The 25,828-nt window shown below is 41.4% G+C and overlaps 1 protein-coding gene across 2 annotated transcripts; it reads right to left on the bottom strand.

Moving 5' to 3' along the window:
- Positions 1-245: 245 nt before the first annotated feature.
- On the bottom strand, positions 246-24,982 carry LOC306933992 (phosphatidylinositol 3-kinase regulatory subunit alpha-like). 2 transcript variants are annotated; one of them, XR_013791275.1, is made up of 18 exons: positions 24,740-24,982; positions 23,872-24,379; positions 23,264-23,399; positions 19,699-19,791; positions 18,753-18,824; positions 17,108-17,224; positions 16,564-16,762; positions 15,186-15,268; positions 7,969-8,071; positions 7,132-7,230; positions 6,132-6,312; positions 5,893-6,018; positions 4,802-4,944; positions 4,420-4,596; positions 3,835-3,909; positions 3,223-3,393; positions 2,362-3,031; positions 246-2,292 (listed from the first exon to the last, which is right to left on the bottom strand). XR_013791275.1 is itself a non-coding variant. In XM_079516382.1 (17 exons), the coding sequence occupies exons 2-17, from the start codon at positions 24,061-24,063 to the stop codon at positions 2,842-2,844; spliced, it is 2,157 nt and encodes a 718-aa protein (XP_079372508.1). In that variant the 5' UTR covers positions 24,064-24,379; positions 24,740-24,982; the 3' UTR covers positions 246-2,841. The 2 variants fall into 2 exon arrangements, 1 of the variants encoding a protein (XP_079372508.1); XM_079516382.1 differs by having other exon boundaries at positions 246-3,031.
- Between the last annotated feature and the right edge of the window lie 846 nt (positions 24,983-25,828).

The following is a 25,828-nucleotide window of genomic DNA, read 5'->3' as shown; positions in this document are numbered from 1 at the left end:
TGGAGAGCAGCAAGATGAAGATGAGAAGAGGGTGAAAATAACTAGAAGGTACCAGCTGTGTTTTTGAACCATCGACATCTACATCATTTTACTGTGCATGAGTGTGTGCATTATCCACATACAGTATGTGTATGCATAGTATATAAATAAAATTAAGAAAATTGGTATAGCTCCAAACCAAAGCATCTACATGTTCAGACACCAAGACAAATGTAAAAAAAAAATCCATAACGCAGAAATATTCAAGATCTTGGTGCTTTATTGTCCTTTGTGACATCACATCGTTGATACTGGCATTACAGGGTCAATTAGAAGCAGAGAAGAAAAAGAAAAGAACTACTATCTGGATTTCTGATACAGAAAATACAGTGTCTATGGAATGAAAACAGAGATCAAACAGTCAAAACACAAACCATGCTGAACACACACGCATTCACTCTACTGGCTCAGGCTCTCCAACATATTCCACTGTGTCTGTGGAGAAATGGGTTTGGTTCGTGTGTGCATCCTTCTCATAGCATTGTAAGAAGAAAAGTAAATCACAAAAACATTTGCACTAGAAATAATCCAAAGTAAAAAAAGGGACAGCACCCGGGATATGAATTTGGACCAAATCAATCAATACTCCTATTCAGGCTAGCCCTCATTGGGGTTCTAATATCGGTGTACGATTCTTGGGTGAGAAATATTAAGCCTGAGAAACTGCACCTGAATGTGTAGGCCATAATATCTAAAGCCGTTTCATTCCAACATGCTATATGTCCATTTTGGAAAAATTGCACCACCTGAAATTACTCAATGTTTCAAAAGCACCCATAACTGCTCTTAAAAAGAGCCAATGTGTGCATCTATTGAAAGTATAGTGATTATTTGCCTCCAGATCTATTGTAAATCCCCTAAGAGATATCTCATTGTGGAATGACAATCTTCACATACTATATTCATGTCCGCAATACCTCAGAATGAAATCAAATACAACAAAGCTTATAATAAGCAAGAAATGTAGTACTCTAACTGATCAACATGAATGACTTTAAACACAATGAAGATGAATGAACCATGGTTAACAATGTACACTGCTACAATGGTGAATTAAAAACCATGTGACTTCTTTTTTTCCATATTTTGCTAATGGCAAACATGATGGTTGACAAGCAATGAAGGTTAAGATTACCCGAGTAAAAAAAAAAAGATTCAAAACAGCACAGAAGATCAATGTCCATTTAAAACAATAATGACAGCATCAGTCGCATTTAAATCCATACCAAATGCTCATCATCATGGATTGTTAATCAGATGCAGTTTCTGATGAACCCATGTTCAGCGTTCCTTTAATAGCTTGAATAGTTTTAATGCTCCATGTCTTTCATTGGCTAGGTTACATAGTTAAGTCCAACTTTCTGCTGCATGTCTGCTCAAGTGCTGTTACTTTGGCTAGCCATCAGGAGGTTACAAGGAACGATTTGGGGATCAGTCCGTTTGTGGTACGTTTTACAATAACATTAACAACATTTATCCACTTTAACCGCAGCATCCCGATTATGGGAAGATTTTTGAATTTCTTCTAAGATCTCCTAAGCTCTACAAGCGAAAATAACAGATCTACAAGCTCACATGTGAGATTGTAGATGGCCTATTTCCGCCATTTGCTGTATGATGGAAGTATATAGGTCTTAAGTGGTTAAGATAAGAGTGGGTTTTCATTGTCAATAAGACAATATAATTGAAGGAAAGGGGCCCCTCATTTGGGAATCATGAGATGATTGGATTTTACTGCTTCAAAAAGACAAAGATCTACCAAACTATCTAGTTGAGAAAAAAAAAAGACATTCGCAAAGTTTGTTGAGCTACATGTCATTTTCCACAACGTTTCCCAGCTTGGCAAACATAATTTTCAAACAAAACTTTTGCCTCACTCGGACACACGGATGCTAACTCACCGACTATAAACAACCACGGCTTTAAAAGCATGAAATTGACTCAAGGAAACATGAAACATGAAAATGGAAAAACTTAAAAACAAGCCGTGTTGATGGTGGTTTCAAAGAGTCTGAATTGTGAAGTGGGGTTATTTGTATGTGAACGATACGTGGCAGTCAATTTCTTTACCCTCTTTTAAAGTTCGCCCCATTTCATTTTCACTCACAGTGTTTAGCATGTCAAGAAAAGTCCCTCTTTTCCTTCACTCGATTGTCCCTCATTTCATCTTTAACATCATTGTCTTCTTCGTACATAATTTGCTTTTAGGTTCAGCATCAACAGGATCCATACAGACGGACATGTAGAGGTGGTCTTGTGGTAAAGCGGGATGGCCCTGGATAGCTCTCTCTGTTGGATGTAAAAGGGGCTAGACCGGGTAACCAATGATATTCCTGATACCTGAATTCAGCTGTGGAAGTTTATCGATGTTTCAGTCTGTGGTTTCTGGATGTTGTTGGAAGGAAGTGCCTTTGTGTAACCACCGGTGTGGGGGTAAACATGTCCTTTTAAAAGAAAAGTAATTAAATCCACTGAGAGTTTAGCAGGACCCAGTTTTATCTCCATATCAGCTGAGAGCTCAGTCTTTGAACACCATAGTCTGGCCTTGGGCCTATGAAGACAATAAACATAACCTTCCCCTTCATCTCTATAGAGTGGTGTCACCCAGTCATATATCCTCAGGTGCTGAATGCATTTCCATTTTCTAATCCGACCAAACACACACCTTTGATCGGAAAGATGGAAATCACATGGTGTAGTACTTGAAATGAAGAACAAAAACAAATGATAATACTACACTCGGCACCTCCGTGGTATGTGATTGGGACGCCAGCTGTAAAGTTAACAAAGTTTGAGAAAGCTTCAGCGTCTCTGCTGGCCGTAGACAGGGAAGGCCAGAGTGACGTTGAGGGAGTCGTTGTGCTGAACCAGAGAGGTGTGTTGGTAGTGAAGGACCAGCTCCTTCAGGGAGCCATAAAGGTTGTAGGGTTCGGCAAAACCGAAGCCGGTGTGGGTCTTGTTGATGACACAGTGCTTTACCTCTCCTTCCACACTGGAGAGCAGAGGAAAGAGAACAAAATTAGTATTGCCGTGTCTGCCATTTGTATGTGTGTGTATATATATATACCAGTTACTAAGAGAGAGGGAGTATCTCTCTACCACTCTGGACAGACAGATGGGTATATAAACAATTCTAACATTACAACAGACAGAGTCAGACAGACACCAGCCAATGATCCTTACACTACGGAGCAGGCGTAGCAGCCAGGCTTGCTGCTGTCTCGGACCAAGAAGGTTCCATCTCTCTTTCCTCGGAGCAGAGACTCAGCCTGGATACGGTTAATGTTCCCCAGACGCCATAACCGCTCGTCATGATGGGGGAGGTCCTCTTCATCCTCAACCATGCTGTACTCACTGGAGACAAGACAGGGAAATCTCTGTTAGAGCTTGGTCGACATGGGCACAGGTACAGTAACAGACAGATATGCATACAGACGCATTCAGTCCAACCATCAAATATTGCTTGCTATGTCTCTATTTTATTGATGAGGTTTCACAGCCGTGTACCACCCCCAAATGTTTTGTATTGGTCGAGATGCGCATGCTGCTTTGCACCCATTTCCAGAATACAGCAGAAGTTTTATTAAGAGTGAAGGTAATTGGATGTTCAAATGGCATTGTGGACAGACAAGACAGTAAACACAAAGCAGCGGCAGAGAGCAGTCTGATGCCATGCTAAATGTTTGATATGATTGTTTGCACGCTATCGAGTGGTCCAGCTTATGCCAAGTAGAGTTTCCCAACTGAACTTCCGAGGTTCATTTGAAGGGAAGACTGTTGTATAAGTATACTCACTCCTCTGTGGTCTCGTTCTTCAGTCCCAGCCATTCGTTCAGTTTTCTCTGCCTCACTCCCTTCTGGGTCAGCCACCTGACACGCAAACACACACACAGTTTATAACATAGAACTCAATGTTGTTAAGCGGTCTGGTTGTTTCTGCAACCATAAAAGCATCCTTTGAGTAGAGTCAAAGTACATGAAGAGGGAGTTAAGGCAAGATACTGCCGGGTCATCATGACTTATTAACCGTGCACTGATGATGTAAGTATGGTAATGCTGTAATGACTTTGGACAAAATCTTAACATTTAAAAATATATATTAAGACATTAACTGAAAAAAGATCTAAGCTCATGTGCTATGTATGGCTGAAGGCAGCTGTGAATAGACAATGACATGCATTGAAACCAGTCTGTATTTAACATACAGACAGAAGATGTCTCCCTCTAGTGGTTGTGTTCAGAATATTACGTACCCATTACATGCCCCAGTTACTGTTTTACAGCATGTGTGTTCTTACATCAAGTAGTAGTCCCTTATCGTGTGTGTGTGTGTGTGTGTGTGTGTGTGTGTGTGTGTGTGTGTGTGTGTGTGTGTCATACATCAGGTATTGGTCTCTGGTCTTGCGGAGCTGGATGAGGTCAGGTTTGATGCTGTTCATCTTCTTGTCAATCTCTCTGTAGTCCGATGCCTGCTTCTTTAAGTCCACCTCTAGGTGGCGCTTACTGTCCACAATCTCACTGATCCGTGACTTCAGCTTGTCATAATTACCCATGATTCTTTGAAAAAGAGGACAGGGTAAGGAAGATTTAGTTTTAAGTTTAAAAGTTGACATAATCGACTTCACGTCAAGCAGGCTGAACAACAACTCTTAACTGTGATATAGACACAACTCACGAAATATAATTACAATTTAGACATTTAAAGTCTGAAGAGTTAAGTCTTTACCACATCCTGTCATGAGTTAGTGCTTAAAATGTCTACCTCTGGATCTCCTTGTCGTTGCCCTCCCGGCGGAACTTCTCAATGTACTCTTTACTGAAGCGCTCCTGTGTCTGACACTGCTCCTCAAATATCTTTATGGTCTCGTTAAATGCTTCAATGGCTGTTCGCTTCATCTGGATCTCCTGTTGGACAGAGATGAAGGAGGGAGGGGGTGATTAAGAGATCGGTAAATGTGCAGAGCAGAGGCACAACAGAGGGAGGAATTCAGAGGAATTAGCAGCCTTTGCATAGAAACATTGTGATGTTCATGTTTACCAAACAGCTAGCTATACCTGTAATATGGGTAATTGTAGTTTGCGCTGTGAGGCAATAAACATTGTACAATGAAAGTCTACTTGTACAGGAATAAACATGCTGCATGCTCTCACTTTCTCACTTTTGGGTCATTTTATCGCCATTTTATCGTCTACTCAGGCTTTTAGGAGCACGCCGGACAGTTGTTTGATTCAGAAGTTAGATATTTTATATTAATTCAGACACATTGTTCACTTACTGTACCACCTTATTTGTTATTTTTCCAGAACAGAATATATTCATGTATATTATTTCTTGTTGCAAATAGATTTTCTTATTTGTGAAAGCTTGAGCTGTATGTGCTCGTGTGTGTTTTCCATGCCATTGCAATGAGCTCTCCTTTTTGTATCGTTTCTCCATTTAATAATAATAATAATAATAAAACTTTATTTGTATAGCACCTTTCATGACATGAAATGCAGCTCAAAGTGCTTTACAGAGCAATGAAGAGAGAAAAAAAGAAAAGAAAAGCAAGGGATAAACATTAAAAAACAAGAGCAGTAATGCAATACAGTGAGGACATGAATAACAAAAGAAATTAAAAAAACAAATCAATTAAAAGCAAGGGTGTAGAAGTGGGTCTTGAGCTGTGCTTTAAAAATGTCTACAGAGGCTGCCTGTCGAAGGTACAGTGGGAGTTTGTTCCACGCCGTCGGCCCGTAGAAGCAAAAAGCTGCTTCCCTGTATTTTTTAGTTGCCATTTTTTTAGGCAAAGCGAGCAGGCCAGCAGTGGCGGGACATAAAGAGAGTTTAGAACGTTGTAATGTTGCATGTACCTGTGAGGTCCTGGTATATTCTTCGTACAGTCTGTCGTACTCTCGGTTCTTCTCCTGGTACTGCAGATGGTACTCATGGAGTTTCTTCCCAACAGCTTCAATACTGTCCTCCTTCACTACCTGGTCCTAAACACAGTTTCATCATCATGTATTAACAAACACAATGACCACAAGATATCTCAACAGGCTTCATTCCTATCTACGTATATCAGCTATGTAAATTAAACTACCACACCAACCTGCTGGTGCTTGGACACAGGGTAGAGTAGCTTGACGTCCAGTTTGGGATTATACTGGGCCAGAGACTCATGCCGATAGTGGTTGATGAGCTCCACCACTGAACTGAACGTCAGAGGGTCAGAGAACCCATATTTCCCCTCCCGGTGGAAAATCTTTATCAGTTTGTTGTTGCCTCCTTTCCTGTAGAGAACAGAAGATGAGTTTAAAAGTCAAATGCATTAATCTGGTCTCAAAATACACAGGTGATCACTGATCACCAAAGATATGCACAATAATACACTGATGGCCCTGGATCCATCCGGACTACTCAAGATGCAAAATTAAATGATACCGATTATACATTGAAAACTCAAACTGTCCCTTTTAACTTCAAGGTATTGTTTTGCTGTATCACACAACAGTACCAAAAAAGATGAACATTGAAGTGGCAGTTACTGAACCCTGAAACACCATTGAGCTTATAGATAGTTCTAGAATATAGAGTTTGCAGAAGCTTCTAAAATGGCAAGCTTGATAGTTCTATAACAGCGAGTTTGTATAAGCTGATAACAGGGTTATAGTACAATGACCTGAGAAAGCTCTACACCAGTGAGCAGGCACTGGTAGAAATTGGTGTTACAGCACTGCCAGCTTTGTGTGTAGTGGTCAGACGTGGTACTGATGCAGTATCCTGGCACATCAATGACGGTTAAGATTCAATGGGTGAATTGCATATTATACCAATACTAAGAGCGTATTATACGCAACACTAAGTTGACTCTAGAGGCTGTGCTGTTCTACCAAATAAACATGGGACTGACATTGAACACATGACAATTTAATTCATAGAAAAGTTTTGATTTGAGTTTTGCAAAAGGGAGCATGGCCTTAAGATGCATTTTAAATCCTGGTCTCTATGGAGCTGATGGCGCCTTGCAACAGTGAGTTGTAACAATAGAGTTGTAGAATAGTGAGCTCTAGCATGGCATGTATTCAAAGTTACTAAAGAAGTGAACTGACCTCAGGGTGAGTGTGTAGTCACCGTGCATCTTGGTGGAGGCATCTCGGACCAGAAACGTACCGTCAGCTGTGTCTCTCAGCTTTTCATTCACCTCCTCTCTGCAAATCACAAAGGCCATGACAAAAGGTTGTATGACTGTGTGAATTACTGTAGTGTCTGTATGTATGTTGTAGACTCGGTGCTAATTTCGTTGACAAAAACTATGACGAAAAATGTCCGGCGACTACCATATTTTCACTGACAAACTAAATAAAAGCTAAGCTATGATGACTTCGGCTTCACTCACACCTTCGCATCTAGCATACAACATTGTTGGATGCTAGATGTAAACAAAGGGTTTGTTTACATCTTGCCCCAATGCATTTCCAATGGAAGTCACATGGTTTGACACAACATTTGTGTTTTAGGGCTTTCGGCTGTGTTTCGACTGCCCCCCCCCCCCCCCCCCCCTCAAACAACAAAAATGTTGTGTCTCATGCACAACAAGTCTCATGCATCAGCTATACAACAATCTGTTGTGCACGTGTGAGTCAGGCCTAAGACTAAATATATTGACAATTTCGTCAGTGAGGGACTAGTGGAGATGAGATCCAGTAGAACTAAAAGACAAGTTTGGTTGCACTAGTTAGTAGATATACAGATCGGCTATTTTCAGCACGCAACCAAGAGTAAAATCAGGCAATACGACGCCATCAAGGCCTGCCAAAATACGTTTTGTAGACAAAATGCAGTGTCAATTTAGCAGACTAAAATCTAAATTAAACTAAAACATTTCAGATCAATCAAAGCCTTCTGTCATAATTAACACTCATTGTAGTATGTGTGTGTAAAGTCACCTGGATATGTCTCCCCAGTACCATTCGGAGTCCGGCAGGGTCATGCTGTTGTTGAAGATGCTCGGGACTGGAGTAGATGGCTTGGCTGGTTTAGGAGGCAGAGCTGAGATGGAGACATTGAACAACAATTTGAGCAAAGGAAGAGCTATAAATATATTATATAGCAGTGATAATTAGCAGCCCAATTATGTCCGCCAGAAAGGCAAGGGGGAGATTATGTTTTCGTCCTGTGTGTGTCTGTATATCTGTCTCTCCGTGTGTGGGGGTCATTTCAGAAACTACTGGGGTGATCAGTGCCAGTTGGTCAAGGAAAGTAATTTGTTTCAGGAGACCACAAGGGGAGGTCATCTCATTGTTCCCATAGAAAGGATGGCATTCACTGTCGACATTTCCTTTTTGAGGGGCGCTAGCCCCTCCTATATTCAGCTATAGTGTAGATTCTTGTCCTAACATGAACATTAAATGCCGTTGACAATGAATGGAGAATTTATGTCATGTGTATCTGAGCAAATCGGCTATTTTTGTTAACACAAATATTAAATGCTATTTGACAATAAATGGAGAATTTACGTCATATGTAGACAATGGATGGAGAATGATGTACTATGATGAGAGCGCCCCACACCTCACACTGGTGTGATTTTTCTCCTTTTATTTACTACTAATAATAACAATAAAGCTTTATTTATATAGCACTTTTCAAGAACAAGGTCACAAAGTGCTGAACAACAAGAGCATAGAACATATACATCCAAAGGCGGCAACAAAAACACAGAATAATGGCAGTGAAAAACATATAAAAAGATGAAAAATACAAAGAAATCACAACGATAAAGGATTAAAAGCAGCTTTGTAGAAATGGGTCTTCAGGAGTGATTTAAAACGAGGAACAGAGTCGGCAAGCCTGATCTCCAGTGGCAGGGCGTTCCATAATGTGGGTGCGCGGATTGCAAAGGCCCGATCGCCAATAGTCTTTTTGCACCCTGTTTTTATGGTTTTAAGGGCTTTTCCCCGAGGATCTCAACTCGCGGGCTGGCTCAGAGGGGTCAAGTAAGTCTGAAAGGTAGGACAGAGCAAGGCCGGACCTAGCCTTGAAAGTAAAAGGTAGAATGTTAAAATGAATTCTAAAAGAGATAGGCAACCAGTGGAGGGTGGCGAGGATGGGAGTAATATGGTCGAACTTTCTTGCACCTGTTAGGAGGCGGGCTGCTGCATTTTGGACCAATTGTAGTCGGTGAATTGATTTTTTGGAAAGACAGGAATTGCAATAGTCTAGGCATGAATAGATGAAGGCGTGGATGACTTTGATTAAGTCGGGGCGTGAGAGGAAGGGTTTTATTTTGGCAATATTGCGATTTGTTGTTATTGTTGGTAAAATGGTAAATGGTGCATTTATATAGCGCCTTTATCCAAGGCGCTTTACATAGATGCATTACATTCACCGCATGCATTACATTCACCCATTCACACACACATTCATACACCGATTGCGGCGGAAGCCATGCAAGGTACCAACCAGCACATCGGGAGCAATTTGGGGTTCAGTGTCTTGCTCAAGGACACTTCGACATGTAGACAGGAGGAGCCGGGATTCGAACCGCCGACCCATGGATCATTGGACGACCTGCTCTACCTCTTGAGCCACAGTCGCCCCTCGGTGTTATTTTTATGCTATGATGATGCATTGAATACATAGGAGCACAATGAAAACAAGTCCCCAGGTATTTTAGCCTACATATCTACATGTCTGACAGTACGGTACAGTCAGTCTGTACCTGTATATTTTTGTCTAATAAAAGTATTCAATCAATTAATGGCATTGCATCGTTATGGTGCAATCATGGAAAAGTAGTGTGGCAACTGGCATGTTGTCATCACTAGGAGGGCAAAGTATGCTCAACCCTCCAATGTCTGTATCCTGCATGTAATACTGAGCAGATGACAACCAAAGCTCTGTATAATGATGTTTTGTGGGATTGTTAAGGTCAATACATGCTCAGATTTTTTTTTTGACAGGCTTGGATTGGCGGAAAGTCCCCACGACAACGCAACATTCTAGGGGCATGTCCAGGGGGTGTACTTGTACATCAGGCTGCCTCACACTACAGAAACAGGAGATAGGCTCATGCCCTATGGGTCTCTTGGCTCGGAAAGGCTTACCTACCTACCCGAACTAGTTCGGACAACGTCTGAAAAAAAGCTAAAAGTTATCTCACCTCTATTTCCGAAAAACTTTCGGACGGAGCATGTATTGCACTTTATTCCCTTGTGTCAATTGTATTTGTATTAGCATACATAGCCAGTCAATGAAAGGTTTTATATGCTTTATATGAGATATTCAGAATCATAGGGATACTTGAACTATGTGTTTTTGGCGTATTCTGCATGACATTACTAGAAAGTAAATTCAAGCTGTGTAACTTAACAAATCTACTTCAAAGAATTCAATTTAATAATTTATATTCTGGTGTTAATCTAATGTCATGTTGTGTGTAAAGTTGAATGTGTGCATGTTGTGTGAATATGTGATGAACTGATTAGCAATGGTCATCCACAAATTGCAACGGGTGCAGGATCCAAAAGAATACCTAAGAAAGGAGATCTGCACACCGTTTTAAAAGCTCCCAAAATGGTAAATGGTGCATTTATATAGCGCCTTTATCCAAGGCGCTTTACATAGATTGTGCATTACATTCACACATTCACACACACACATTCATACACCAATGGCAGCGGAAACCATGCAAGGCACCAACTAGCACATCAGGAGCAATTAGGGGTTCAGTGTCTTGCTCAAGGACACTTTGACACTAACTCTGGGGGAGCCCGGGTTCGAACTGGCGACCTTGCGGTTACCATCCGGAAACTCTACCCCTGAGCCACCGCCGCCCCAAAATAATTTATTGACAACAGAGCGGACAAAAAAATACAACGTTTCGGACTCACGGGCCTTCGTTAGGTATACTGAGGTATACCTGTCAATAAATGTCAATACATTATTTTGGGAGCTTTTAAAATGGTGTGCGGATCTCCTCTCTCCTTTCCCATGAACTGATTAGCCTACTTCAATAAACTGTGGGGGGATATACGTACATCTCTGATTGTTTAGTTAATAGATAACAGGCAACCAAGTAGATTGTATCCCTATATAAATCAGCCGTCTATCACCTGGTAGTCCTGGAACACCCCCTTCCCTCGCATTTTTCCCTCCCTTTGGATCTACACTAATCTCATTCATAGCCTCTCTGGAATCCGATTTACTGAATTCCTCTGTAGCGACGACGTTAATCCACGTGCAATTTGTTAGGTTTTTGCTGCCCGATATTCACTTTGTGAGTCAGTGGGTAGTGCAGAGTAGGTTAGACTCTAAACAGACAGAAATCTTGAGAATATTAACCAATAAGAACACAACTACTTCACAAGGACAATAGGTTGGGTGTATAATAGACAGCGGTGCTTATTACTGGTGTGCCAGTGCACATGCGTTGTCAAAATGTTTGCTGCACGGTAGATCAAAGGCATGCCATGCACGTTTGCATACCAACAGCTGAGAGACAGGAATTTAGAGAATCCTGACAGGCACTCAAATGAGATGTTAACGTCCTGTAAGTAGACATAGAAATAAAACTAGTGTTGACTAATCATTACAAGTGGCTCTTATTTTGATGAGGAAGTCAGAGCACAGGAAGTCCGTTTCAGTTGTAAACAAGCTACGATGACAGTTTTTGAAACTGAAAGTTATGGATGGTGAGCTGTCAAAGTGCTAGTCACCACGTTAGCGACCATATTTACAATATGAAAACCATGCATCTGTAGACACTAGACCCCAGGACATTACATCTGGCCACAAAGGATCCCAGGATCTACTGAATGTGAAGGGGTGACATTCAGTAGATCCTGTGATCTTTTGTGGCCAGATCAGGTCTAGTAGGACTATAGTAATAAAAAAATAAATTGCTATAAAATTGTGTAAAAAAAATACATATTTAGCCCTATGTTCGAATGCCCCCACGCCCCTGTCAAAAATAGCTAAAATCGCTGAATGAAAACAAATTAACACTCATATTGTAATTTCTCTAATAACAACCTAAAACATGAACCTGACCATAGATTATCAAGTACAATGCAACTTTAACTATTTGTTTTTACAGTGACAGTACACTACAAGGCAAGCTGTCTACATCTGTCTGTCTGTGGAGCTAATAAAGTTAACCGCTGGACCAAGTGCAAACTTTGTATGCACGCTGCTTAAGTACGCATATATTTAATACTTTTTCAAATAGTTAACTTAAAATGTTAGAATGGAAGCCAATAGGGGCTGTGATCGTGCTGAAAACTCATTATGTCATAGATGACATATCGAGTATATTTACACAGCGGCCATTTTGCTCTCACGTCATATTTGGGGTGGCATTATTTCATTAACTTAATAGCAAAATATGTAAAAAATGTAATTATGAGGCCTTGGCTTGTGGCAGAGTCGCCGTTGATCGATTTGGGAGATGATGGGGAATTTAGCTCCTTGGCCTCCCGGAAGCATGCACAAGAACTATGACACTGATTGGCCTAGTAGTTTGCGAGATGTGTGTGGACACACGGACGGATAAACAGATAATGGATGAATGCAATATATCTGCCTGCTGGAGATAACCATGCAACTTACAGTGTCTACATTATATCTGATATCAATTTTGGATTGCTAACCCATTGAATATTCTCAGTTTCAAACACATTAAAGATTCCCTCTGACATGTAACTTAGTTTGCAGGTCTGTGATTCTGCACAGCACCATAATAATTTGTACTGGAAGCCTTCTAGGAAATGCACGTTGCGCTGTAAATGCTGCGTGCAAGAGTCAATATTGTTAACATATTTGGCTGTAGGTAGTCCTACCTGGGCTCTGCATGGGTATGTAGCATAGGATCCTCTCTGTTCCTCGCATGGCCTCGCCCTCTGCCCTCAATCCCTCCATCTCTCCTCCTCCTCTTACCTCACCGACCACCACAGCATTATAAGTGTGTGTGTGTGTGTGTTTGAGGTCTTCAGAGAGGGGAGGGTAAATAAATCTAGGCTCTCGTCCTTCTTTCCACCCTTATATCGCTGCGACTCTCTCTGCGCATCTCTCGCAGCCCTCTTCCATCTCTGCTCATGCGGCCAAAAACACACTAAGCTGGACACTGGACAGATGCAACACACTCTGGGGCAGAGAAGGAAGCAGTTCCACCTTACCTACAGTATACTTGCTTACGCTGTAGACACTCTTCTTTCCTGTCCTCTGCACTGCGCTCTCCGTCTCTCACTCACTCACACACACACACTCTCTCTCTCTCTCTCTCTCTCTCTCTCAATGCATATTTCACTCTCTCCCCAAAATCTAACCTGCTGCAGTCACACCGATCTCGATCGTAGAATGGACAGTTCAGACATCAAGAGACATTTCTAATCTCCCATTGTGAATCAAGCAAGCTACTCTCTGTCCTGCTGTCCTGTGGAGGCAACTAAAGGCTAACAAAACATTTTGTTCCGTTCTGACGGTTCATCTCTAGTGATAGAATACATTTTTAAAAATACTAGAGAGAAGAAAAGGTCATAGAGATAGAATACAAATTAAAAAAATACTAGAGAACAATAGGTCAACTGCTTCCCTTCACCCTGCGTTTTCTTCGTTACGGTTTAATAGGACACAGATTCTTCTCTTCCCTAATAATCCATTTGACTCTCAGTCTCCCCTCTGCTGCTGTGTTGTCTGCAGGCAGACTGAGCCTCATTTCAAAGCCCAGGGGAACGGCTTGGAGATGTGTGACATCACTACCTGACCCAACCAATCCTGCGACAGCGGTGATGTCACCAAGGCAACACCCCCCACCCTGGCCCTCCACTGCTGCATCTTTCATGTCCTCCAGAACGATGATGTCATTGTCTTGGCCGCCCAGCTGGTTGCTAGGCTAAAAATGACAGTCAGAGACTGACCAGCTGGCATGATATGCCAATATGCCATCACTTGCTGCTTGTCTGACTGGATGCCTGTTAGGCTGTCTAACTGACTGACTGGATGCTAGGCTGTCTGGCTGACTCACTAGATGCTAGGCTGTCTGGCTGACTCACTAGATGCTAGGCTGTCTGGCTGACTCACTAGATGCTAAGCTGCCTAGCTCAGTGGTTTTCAACCAGCGGTCCAGGGACCACCAGTGGTCCTGTAAGAGGTTCCAGGTGGTCCCCAGCTAAATGATGGAGAGTTGGTAACCAAATGGACCCTTATGATCTTTAACTCTTGAGATTGTAACTGGTTTCATTTTACACTCTCAAGAGTTACATTATTGTTAAACATCTGTATTACTTAATTTACAAGACGTCTACACAATTAGAGAATGTAGAATAATTGTTATTTTGATCAACGTTTACCTGTTATCTCTCCTATGGTACCATATGTGCCATATATACCATATATGGCAACATCAATTCAGTATGGAATTGTGCAATGTATGCAAGGACAACAAAAATATTCTTTAGTTTTGAGTCTGAGAGGATAAATCTCATCAAATGGTGGTCTTGGGCCCAAATGCAGAATAAATAATGGGCCGTGATATGAAAAAGGTTGAAAACCACTGGTCTAGCTGTCTGACTGACTGACTGGCTGGCTGACTGACTCACTGGCTGGCTGGCTGGCTGCTGGCCTGTTTGCTGACTAACTGGTCCTGTGGATGGCCGTTGGCTTGGTGGTTCCAACTATTTTGCAGTGTCTTTTTTTGTCCCGTTCTCTCAATCCTTTCCTCAATCTAGCTAAAATGGTCACTGTTCCCTCAATCCTCTCCTTCCTAGTGTCAAAATACCTACCTGAGGCAGTACTAGAGAGAGATGTGGACATACGTGGTGTCAGAGACAATTCGGCGCACTACAACAATTTTATAATATGCAAATCTGTTAATAAACCTATAGTACTTTCCAAAACTGCTGACGAGAGATACAAGACTAAAAACACATGGACGGACAAACAATAGGTCCACTTGGGTTTTAGGTGATCTAGCTAGCCGAGTTAAAGATTAAAATTGTGCGAGCGACACATGTTTAGAGACATAAGTACACATTTAGTACAGTACATATACACACAGGCGAAGGCTAGTCAAATGGCACAAATTTGGCTATGTTCAGACATATGTGTGAGAGGGTGGATGTAGACTATGGATGTAGAAAGTGTACACTCAAAACACACACACTACCTGGTGCAGCCTGGTTCATGTTGAGTTCGCTGGTGATAAGAACCTCCAGAATTTGAACCAGGTGGTCCGGACCTGACTCACAGCTGTTAACCCAACACAAGACGACGGACACAAGACACACATACTGATTAACTGGGTATGAGATATTTGTGTTTGTGCAGTTGTGTGAGAGATATTAAGATTAGAAGCTTTTCTTCTGCTATCCTGTTCACTCCCTCTATGGTTTAGGACAGAAGTGAAATCCTAACTCTTTATGTCTCTATTTCCCATATAGCCATTTCAACTGTGTCTCCATCTTCAACCCACTAAGAATCCATTATTAAGCAAGTAGCACTGAGCACTAGACATTTACTTCTGGATATTATTCGTTTGTAATATAAGTCTAGAAAATGCACAAACCATTTTGATCAATTAACCAACATAGATACACTATATATAATATTAGTTATTAAGATATTGTATATAATTGTAACTCATACAAGACTGCAATGTTAAAGTAGCTCTCCATCGCACAGACTTTGGTGGCAGTAAGTGTTGGAAGGGTCTGTATGTTGCCGAAAATGTGTTGTTGAATGGGCAGTGGGTAGACTGTCGCGTCGGGCTTTCAACCGTCGAATAGCAGCAGGCTTGTTGTTTTTGAAAAAGACATCAAGCCTTGCATTAATGCATTCAGCAAGTTTTTTTCCACACCTTCTAGCCGACTGATCTCCTGACTTAATTCGACTGCCAATCTGTAGTATTGGCAGTCGTATTCTGTTTCGTGGAGAGCTACCTCTAGATGCTTGTTCCGTTTTTCAAAGCGACTGCCAGTGCTTCTTTCTAATATGAGACAAATGCTGCTTTTTTAAATATAAGACCATAACTTTATCTTTTGGGGCCTTATACAAGTGATGTATCAAATATGGTAAACGATAAACAAAAAGCTTTGTTCTGAAGCCTTGGCTGATAAAAGAGACTTCCAGGAAACCACAAGACAGTGGTAAACATTTCCAGAAAGAAAGATGACTGTTTAACTTTATTTAGACACGGTTCAACTTGTATGCTCTGTCGATAAGGAAGCGGTTGGCTTCGTTCACAGCGTTGTGCTATAGAGTATGATACAGTTGCTGTGTCCAATGTTCATGATGTGCTCAATTTGTACAAATATGGCATCATGCTATGCTGTTAGCAGTTTTTTTAACTGCTAACATTCCAAGGTGTAAAAAGGGCCCTTAGTCCCAGCACTTAATAGGCACTTAACAATTTCTGTAGATGTGTGTGCATGTGTGTATGGCATGCACACATGTAACCCCCTCTCCCTTTCCACTCACCCAGACATCTGCATGAAGAGTGCGTTATACTTGTGTCCTTGTGTGTGTGTGTGTGTGTGTACACTAACCTGGCAGGCTGTTTGAAGACCAGGGGACTGAAGCACTCAGCGAGGCCCTTGGGACTCAGCTGGTTCTTGGAGCTGTGAAGACAGAGCCTAGCCAGGTGGCGAGCCAGGCTGAGGAAGGTGAGGCCATACTGGGCAGGGCAAGCTGGGGAGCTGGCTACACCCCGCAACACCTGGGCACACTCCTCTGGGTCTCTCACCTCTGCATGAAAAGGTATATTGCTTTTTATATTGTCCCTTTTCAACATTGTCCTTACATAGGCCTACAAGCTCTCAGCATGTAGTGAGGCGTAGTGAGGTTGTACATATGCTATTTTAGTGAGTGTGTTAATAAATATGTCAGTTATCTTTTGTATATTTAAGTTATTTGTCACATCTTCCCTGTGGACTTTTTGTTTATGAAGCCTAAAAGCCAAACAGAAATGTCATTTTGAAGCCAAAAACACAATTAAATCGTGATCGCAATCATGACAATGACAGCCCTATTCTTACACTATTATTATAACGTTTCTCTGTTTAGTTTGATTTGCTTGTGAGAGGCTCTGACCTTGCACGGCGTGGACCATGTCTGTCTGTAGCACAGTGGGTAGAACCGGCCCAGGCAACTCCTGGAGGAACCTCACTACCCCGTCACACAGACACACCAATTCCAGCTGCTCCAGGTCTGAAAAGAAGCACACCTCAGTCCGTTAGCAGAAGACACATGCTTCCTGAAATAGCTGGGGGGAAACTGGGATTTTATTCCCATTTAATTTAACCAACTATAGTCCTACTAGACCCCAAGAAATTACATCTGGCCACAAAAGATCCCAGGATCTACTGAATGTGAAGGTAGCCTACTGGGGGGAAGACACACTGTGTGTCAAAGGCTCAATATGTCAGTTTGACACATTCAGTAGATCCCGTGATCTTTTGTGGTCAAATATAATTTCTTGGGGTCTAGTAGGACTATAGTAAATAATACAAAAATAAATCGCTATAAAATGTTATAAAGAAATACATATTTAGCCCCATGTTCGAATGCCCCCGCCCCCCCTGTCAAAAACAGCTAAAATCCCTAAAACAAAAGAAAGCAGCAAATGAAAAATAATTAACACTCATCTTTTACTTTCTCTAATAACCTAAAACATGAACCTTGGTTGAAAAAACTAAAGTTGTCCTAAGTGGATTAGGAGCCAGACCAGTGTGGCCAATATATTAGCCATAATTTGACTTTCTTTTTACTACATCGTTGCCAATATTTTAACTTTAATTTATTTTAAATAGCAGTTCACAACATGACATTGTGTACACTTATAATTATAGTATCTATCTTGCTTGTGGTGCTCTTCCAAGGTGGATCTGAGAACAATCATTCATTTATGTTCACATAGCCGTTGCATATATGGATGCAACAGATGCTGCATTTAACATTTTGCAGTACTGTGGTTGGTTAAATGTGTTTCTGTTTCTGACCACCTGAAGGGGGATTTGAGTTGTGGGATCTTCAAAGCATCCTGGATGCATTTGCTCCTGGGCTTTATGCCTATGAGCACAGCTTGTACTTCATTGCACAAAGAATGCGCTATGTGGTACGGCCAACTGTACTGTAACTGTAACTAATGCCGGCCTTACCACTAATCCCCTTTTCAAAGTATTTCACTGTCGCAAACAAATTTCCAAGGTCTAAATATTATCATGAGGGTTTTGCTGGAGTTGTGGTGCTTTACAGTGGTCATAAATCATGTAATCTTTATAAAATCATACATCTTTAATATTATCAATGTCTTTAAATCGGTGCCAGTGCCAGAACCAATACTTTTCAATAGGGATGTCCCGATCCAATACCACAATTTATTTTTTGTATTTGTTTTATAATCGTTTATCGTAGGTTTGTGGTTTATTTACTTGTTTGCTTGTGCATACTTCATACCGTTTTGTCTTTAAAAAAAAAAAGGTATTTGTCTATTTATTTTTAATTTTTTTAAGATTTGTTTTAGTCTTTTCTGCCTTTATTGATAGATACAAGTGACGAACGACAGGAAAGAGGGAGAGAGAGAGGGGGAGAGACACGCAGCAAAGGTCGTCATGAAAGAATCTTTACAAAATAGCTGTCAAAACATCAGGATCGGACCCAAACATCTGGCATCGGCCGGGCACTATGACCCATACATTTATGAACAGTTTTGAACGCATACACATAGTGAACTCACCTGTATCAGCCAGCTGTCTGGTGTCCAGTCCTCCTCCACTGAAGCTCTTGTACAAACTGGGACTCTCGACTCCTGAATTCAGCACAGATAGATTGTTATGGGTGATGACCCAATAAAGCATTACACTTGTTTACAAGAGGGTCCACCTTGTTCAATTCATCAAAACATTTAGAGACGTACAAATAGACACCAAAGAACAGAACAGGAATTCATCATAAAGGAGGTTCGATTTTACGGGGGCCAGTTTCGAATTGCAGCCGTCCGTAGGTGCCCTTTGAGAGCGGTTTTGAAGGAGTCAAGGGATTCACATGTCTTAATGACTGTTGGTAGGGCGTTCCACATTTTGGTGGCATAGGAGCGAAAATAATTTAGTCCCTTGTTTGTGCCGAATCTGGGTTGTACATGGTTTGTTGTTGCACTCCCTCTGGTGTTGTGGGTGTGGACTTCGTTAACATTAAGGAAGTATTTAGACAGGTACATGGGTATCTTGGTGGTGTATCGAATCTTGTGGACCAGACCCATTGCAAGATGCTGTACTCTGTCGTCGACCCTAAGCCATTCCAGCCTGTCAAAGTGGGCAGGGGTGAGGTGGGTTCGGGGGGTGAGGCCAAGTAGGAGCCTGACCAGTTTGTTTTGGGAGGTCTGGAGCCTTGTTTTAAGGGCCTTTGAGGTGCTGTGGTACCAAGAGGTGCATGCATAGTCGAAGAAACCTTGTACGAGGGCTCCTGTTAAGGTCTTCAAGGTGTTTTTGTAGACCAGTGAGGAGATCCTGTAAAGGAATCTTGTTCTTTGATTGACTTTTTTGAGAACAAGATTCCTCACTGGTAGAGTAGAGTAGAGCGTGACTCAATGTGTGTGTGTGCGTGTGCGTGAGTGAGTGAGTGAGAAAGAGAGTGAGAGAGAGAGCGAAAGAGAGAGAGAGAGAGGATGCATGTGTCTTTGTTACCTCTGCTCTCAATAGCTTCCATCAGTCTGTTGAGGAGAGGGGGTGCAGTCTCTGGAGGACCAAACTGTTCTGGGAGGTCTGGTAACACACAGCCTGGATAACACACAAACACCTTGATTTCAACACAATGTTAAATGTTACAAGCCGTTGTGCTTGCGCTATGAATGGGACTGGGACAATAGCCACATTAGTGTGCTTATGTGATGCATACTGTGGGGTTGTGCTCACCACAGTGTATTTTATTTAATTTAAGCAGGCATTTCTTATTTTGCTGGTGAAACAGGAGTGCATATGGTACATCATTGTTTAGTTATCATCAACTGTCTTGCAAACTATGTTCAAGGTTTTCTGGAGAAAATGTAACTTTTCAGTTGAGGAGAGGAAAGGGGGTGGTCACTGGTGTTGACCACAAGACAGAAAACACTTCTCTAGAACAGTTTCCAAACAGGGGCTTGATACCCCAGAAAAGGAAGTTCTGACAGGTTTCGTAAACATGAAACAGTTTCAATAGAGCGCCGAAGTCCTGACGTCACTCGCTCGTCCCCTCGATTCCCCTGGTTCACGGAAGTAATTTCTCTATGGAGAATAACATGTGGTCATCTTAAAATCGTTTCATATAAGCGTTGTGGTCCAAAAATAAACAAGCTGTCTCTGCGTTATTGTCAGGGAGGTGTCTCTGTATTGTTTGCGACCGTTAGTCACTCATATATAATAGTCTGTTTCTAGCGAAAATGTAACTAATTCAGTAGCAGTGACATTAGTGTTTTCTCTCAGTCAGTTGATTCTTCATATCCATATGAGTGCAGCGGCCTGGATGATGATATGAGTTCTTATATGAGGCAGAATAAAAATCCCCCTATGGGGATTACAATGCAAATAAAAAGTACATGAACCAGTGGATTGGCGCCCTCTACCGATATTGACGTCAGACTTCGGTGCTCTATAGAGGAATATTAAAAGAACACAAATGTTTAAAATCATGCAAAATTCAAACTGCTTGAGAACCAACAGTCTAGATCAACATCAATTCATGTAATAATGCTATACAATAAGTCCTGTGTGTTTGGAAACATTTGTACATATGTCTGATTTCCTTCCTGTGTTCTATGGTAATGATGATGAAGTCAGATGACAACTAAAACCAGCACAACTTTCTGTGTGTGTGTGTGTGTGTGTGTGTGTGTGTGTGTGTGTGTGTGTGTGTGTGTGTGTGTGTGTGTGTGTGTGTGTGTGTGTGTGTGTGAAACAGCAGAAAGTCAAGAAACAATCAGTTGCAGTATGTAGTCTTGCACAACTGTGTGCCCCAGTTTATGCACACGTCTGCATATTTGTTTCTTTGTGCAACACAAGTTAATAAATGACAGGGTAGGTGCGTGCATACAAGTGAACAGTGTAAGTTAGTGGCAGAAAGACAAGACCAAAAGAAAGACAATGAGATAAAGACACAACGAGAAAGAGAAAAACTGCCAAAGAGAGAAAGCAAAATGTTCCTCTTTAGCATTGGCATCAAATACTCTGTCCCTCAAACACAAACCAACAATCTACTGCAACTGGAAACTATCAAACAATAAGATCACATGAAAAGCTCAAGAACGTTGTTAAATAAACACCTAACGTACTGCAGATGGAAGATTTGTGGTGTTTAGTTACCCAACACAACTTACAGTGAGTGAGGTGTTTTTTTGTGCGTGCGTTTCATTTCGTCGAATCACCAACGACTTTTAAAAGGCAATAGGAAAGGGTACAAGGGTGGGTCTGAATCATAGTTACTATACAATTAGAGGTTGCAGATTTAAATCCAGTTGTGTGTATACTTATAATTATAGTATACTGTATAACTTGCTTTTGGTGCTCTCTTCCAAAGTGGATTAGAGAACAATCATTCATTTATGTTCACGTAGCTGTTGCATATATGGATGCAACAGATGCTGTATGTACCATTTGGCAGCACTGTGGTTGGTTAAATGCGTTTCTGACCGACCACCTTAAGGGGATTTGAGTGTGATCTTCAAAGCATCCTGGATGCATTTGCTCCTCGGCTTTATGCCTATAAGCACAACTTGTACTTCATTGCACAAAGAATGTGTACTGCCAAATGTACTGTAACTGTATAACAACTAATGCCGGCTTTACACTAATCCCAACAATTTCACTGTCACAAACAAATTTCCAACGTCAAAACAAAATCATGAGGATTTTGCTGGGGTTGTGGTGCGCTCCCCTCATCTCAATCGAATCGTTTGGTGCACAGTGGTGAGTGGTCAGAAATCTCAGTCTGAGCTGTCTTGAGTCGTCTTTTTATCGTCTTGACATTCCGATAAAATCTTTAATATTATCAGATCAGATATTTTATTGTCCCAAATCGGTGCTTTTAAAACGGTGCCAGAACCAATACAATATGTTACCTATTCGGTTCTATAGGTATCGGATGTGGTGGTAACGTTTCTTGTATGGTACCGGTTCTCTGTACTCTAGCCTGGAAACCAGACGAATCTGCCACAGGAAAAAGATAATCTCTGGGGAGATTGGTCTGGCACTCCTCAGTTTGAATTACATTTTGCTCACCCCAGAGTTGTGAGTGACCAATCAGAGCCCACAATTCAAAGTGAGGCTTTTTTTGCTGTGACGTTGGAATCTGTTTGCAACCGGCGCCGCCCCTTGGAAATAAATCTTCTGCACCGAAGTTCCAGACTAATATTTACACAGTGATATTATGTGCATACCAACCCCATTAATAGACATTTCTCATGGACTGGTATGCTCGGACAACAAAATATGACTGTTGTGTGAAACTTCTAGGTGGATGTCTGCTCAACGTCTGCCAAATATCTGTGTGAACCCAAAGGGACCCTGAGCAGATGTCCAATTAGGTGTTCCATGCAGCAGTCATTCTTTTATCTTTTTGTCTGATTGTTTTTAAGTGAAAGTGGTTACATCTGTAGGTTTTGTACATATTTAATCAATAAAAGTATTAAGAACATGTGACAAATAACTACAATGGATCCATAATGGCCAAACTTGATGACAGCATATGGGTACAATAATATGGCTAAGACCTTTCTAAGAAGAGACAGCCAGCAGAAATACTATATAGAAGAAAAGAGTAATCATTTTCTTGTCCTTTTTAACTCTGTATTAGTATTGGCGAATGCTGAGGGAAAAGGATTGGTGATGGATATTGGCCCCAAAAAATCATAATCCTGCTCCCATCGGAGCTTCCAAATCTGCTCTATGCAAAATGTTATAATGTGTCAGTGATTAAAAACTCTGTGACTTATGACACATTGTTTAGATGTGAGGGGGTGTCAGACTAAAAGTATTCACAAATTATTTTAAAAGTCTTAGTAGGTAGATGAGAGACTGTAATAGACTTTAGTCTTTTCAAAGTCTTCTTGTATGGTACTGTATGCATTTATACTGTATATAGACTCAATAACACAAATTATGTTAAAGTTAATGACAGGCTAAATGGGTGCCTTAGCTTAGAGACCTAGTTTAGCATTAGCAAACGTATGCTCTCGGTTAGTATTGGCGCATACTTGCATTGTATACTCTGTTTACTCACATTCATACTCTGACTCGGAGTCAGCCCTGGCAGAAGCTGCTGATGGTGGTCTGGGTGGACGGGGCTTAGGAGTGGGGGGAGACATTCTCTTCCTGCCCACAAACTCCACATATGTCCCCGGAAAGTCTCCCTTCTCCTGTTGGTCAGCACAGGACAATACATACCATCAATCAATAATATTGATATATTATAAAATAGGCTAGGATCTACAGTTGTTTGGTATTCAGTTGTGTAGTGCATGTTATACTTTCTTGTTTGACAGAGACAGTGGCCTGAAGGTAAAGCTTGATTTACACTTGTAAATCTCGCCGGTGTCGTACACCGAAAATAGCAGCTCTACAAACGCTGTGATGCGTTGTGAGCTTGTACATTCAGATTGTCTATCTTTGGTGTGCGACACAATGAGCAACAGCATGTAAATCAGGTGTTAGTAGTCGAGGATGCTTGTGAGCAAAAACTGGTTGCTTGTATTGTATAAACTAGTCACTATTCATGGATGTATTAGCATTTTATCAGACAAACGATGATGTCCACTCTTCTCTTACTAACTCTTTGCTTAAAAGCAATGATCAAATACAATAGAACAAAAATTAAACAGTATCTTTTACCTGTGTGGTTTCATTGAAGCCGGGCAGCCAGCCAATCTCCGAGGGCCTCTCCTCTGCTCCATTGGTGCAGCCAAGGGCCAGCAGAGCCCCTTTACTGACCAGCAGAACGTCCCCTACATGGAGGTCTATGTCCTCCTCTCTCTCCTTCTTATAATCATAAAGTGCCCTGTACTGAAAACCCTCTGAGCTCATCTTGATATGTCAAATACTATTATTCAATAATCAATATATATGGCTGTACAATAAACGAACAAAATAATCAGGGTTTTTTTTGTTAATAAAAATATGTGTATTATTTAGCCTGAGATTGATGTATAGGGAAACAAATAGTTACTAGACTAACTGAGCATGGCTGTCTGTCTCCCCTGTCTCCATCTCCACTCAGTGTGTCCTGACTCCTGTCATCCCTCTAAACCAGGTGACAGCCTATCAATCAAAACATTCCGAACACTCATGTACAGAAGTCGCATCAACGGTAAAGGCCACATCTGTAGGCGCGTCGGGCCACCTGCACCAAAACAGTAAAAGAAACACTGGATTATTAACTAGATTATGTAAGGCTCCGCTGCGGACCACGTCCGCGATTACATTGAACCCTGGCGCTAGCTGGCCAGTCATGAGCTTGTGAACGGCAGTTTATATTGAAATAGTGGAGGAAGGGTTCGTAAATTGAATCCTTGTGCTAACATTGCAAAAATATGTCAAATCTAGTGGAAAAACGTCTCCTTGCAGACAATTCCACCAGGGGTGTCAGTCTGAGTCAGACATTACGAAAACTGTGCACAAGCTCAGACACCAAATGGCCCCAGGAAGTACAGACGACAATGCATGCCGAGCTTTAGCTGGCAGCAGCAGCTTTAAAACCCACCTTATTTATTCACCGTCAAACTCTTCAGCACAATAACCAACGGATGCCATTACGAAGCGATGATTAGTTGCGATATCCAATTCTTCTTTTACAGTCCGACACAATGCTTTATTTGATCGACTATTTCCAAAGCGAAAAGGGGGCTCGTGGCTCGGCCGTCTGCTTTACAGATTATTACAACGGGGCAGAAGGCAGGCTCGCTCAGTGACGTAACATCCGGTAACCTAGTTTTCATGCGCCAGGCAGAGAAAGAAAGCTGTCAAAAGAATAGAACAGACAGAGACGAGAGCCGCTCTGCACAGCAACAAAAGACTGGCACTGCATTATACTGTATCCATTCATGCCCATTTAGTCCTTCCATATTCAAGAATCTCTTTTCAAAAATGATTATGTACACTCCTAGTGTTGGCTTGGGGAATTCTGGATACATACACTGTGTGTATGTGTGTATGAAGTGACATTTATACTGTCTAAAACCATAGATATAGTTTATATATATATATATGTCTAAAACAGTCTCTAAACCATGTGATTGCTGCAGGCTCACTGCAGTAAGAACAAGCTATAGCCTACTACATAATAATCACACATTCGTTTAATAGGGTCACATTATATAACATTCCCTTTACTCAGTAATCGATCCACCCTATTTTAAGGATACATTTAAAGATCACAGAACATGTTCCTTCCTAATTCCACTCTCCTCGATCTATTTTCAGCTGATTGATTGGTTGAAGTATTTATTAACAGATTGGAGAATTACAGTACATTTCAAGCACAACTCAATACAAAACTTAACTGTGGACACCATAAAGCATTACACTTGTTTACAATAGGGTCCACCATGTTCAATTCATCATAGCTACACTGCAACTTGCCTTAGTCCAATCATTCTTATTCCGCTACATCTCCTTTTTGCTATAATGCACGTGTATAATATCCCCCACCCCTATCCTCCTCCTTTCTCTCTTCCCCATGTCTGGGTGCTGTCGGGTACTGTCTGCGACGTCTCCTGTGAGCTGACCTAGAATCAACGGATGAAGCTTACCCAGATTAGAGTTTCACAACCCAGCCAATAAATGTTGTAGG

This window comes from Electrona antarctica (genome assembly GCF_951216825.1).
Source record: "Electrona antarctica genome assembly, chromosome: 12".
Classification (NCBI taxonomy): Eukaryota; Metazoa; Chordata; class Actinopteri; order Myctophiformes; family Myctophidae; genus Electrona; species Electrona antarctica.
This window is presented reverse-complemented; position numbering and strand designations above follow the sequence as displayed.

Bases quoted from the DNA above. Each gene is read 5' to 3' on its own strand.
- LOC306933992 (XM_079516382.1), bottom strand. From the start codon at position 24,063: ATGAGCTCAGAGGGTTTTCAGTACAGGGCACTTTATGATTATAAGAAG. The intron at 16,763-17,107 runs GTCAGAGCCTCT...CTTTTCATGCAG, and splicing joins CATGGTCCACGCCGTGCAAG to AGGTGAGAGACCCAGAGGAG. The intron at 15,269-16,563 runs GTTAGTGTACAC...TTGGGTTAACAG, and splicing joins GTCTTCAAACAGCCTGCCAG to CTGTGAGTCAGGTCCGGACC.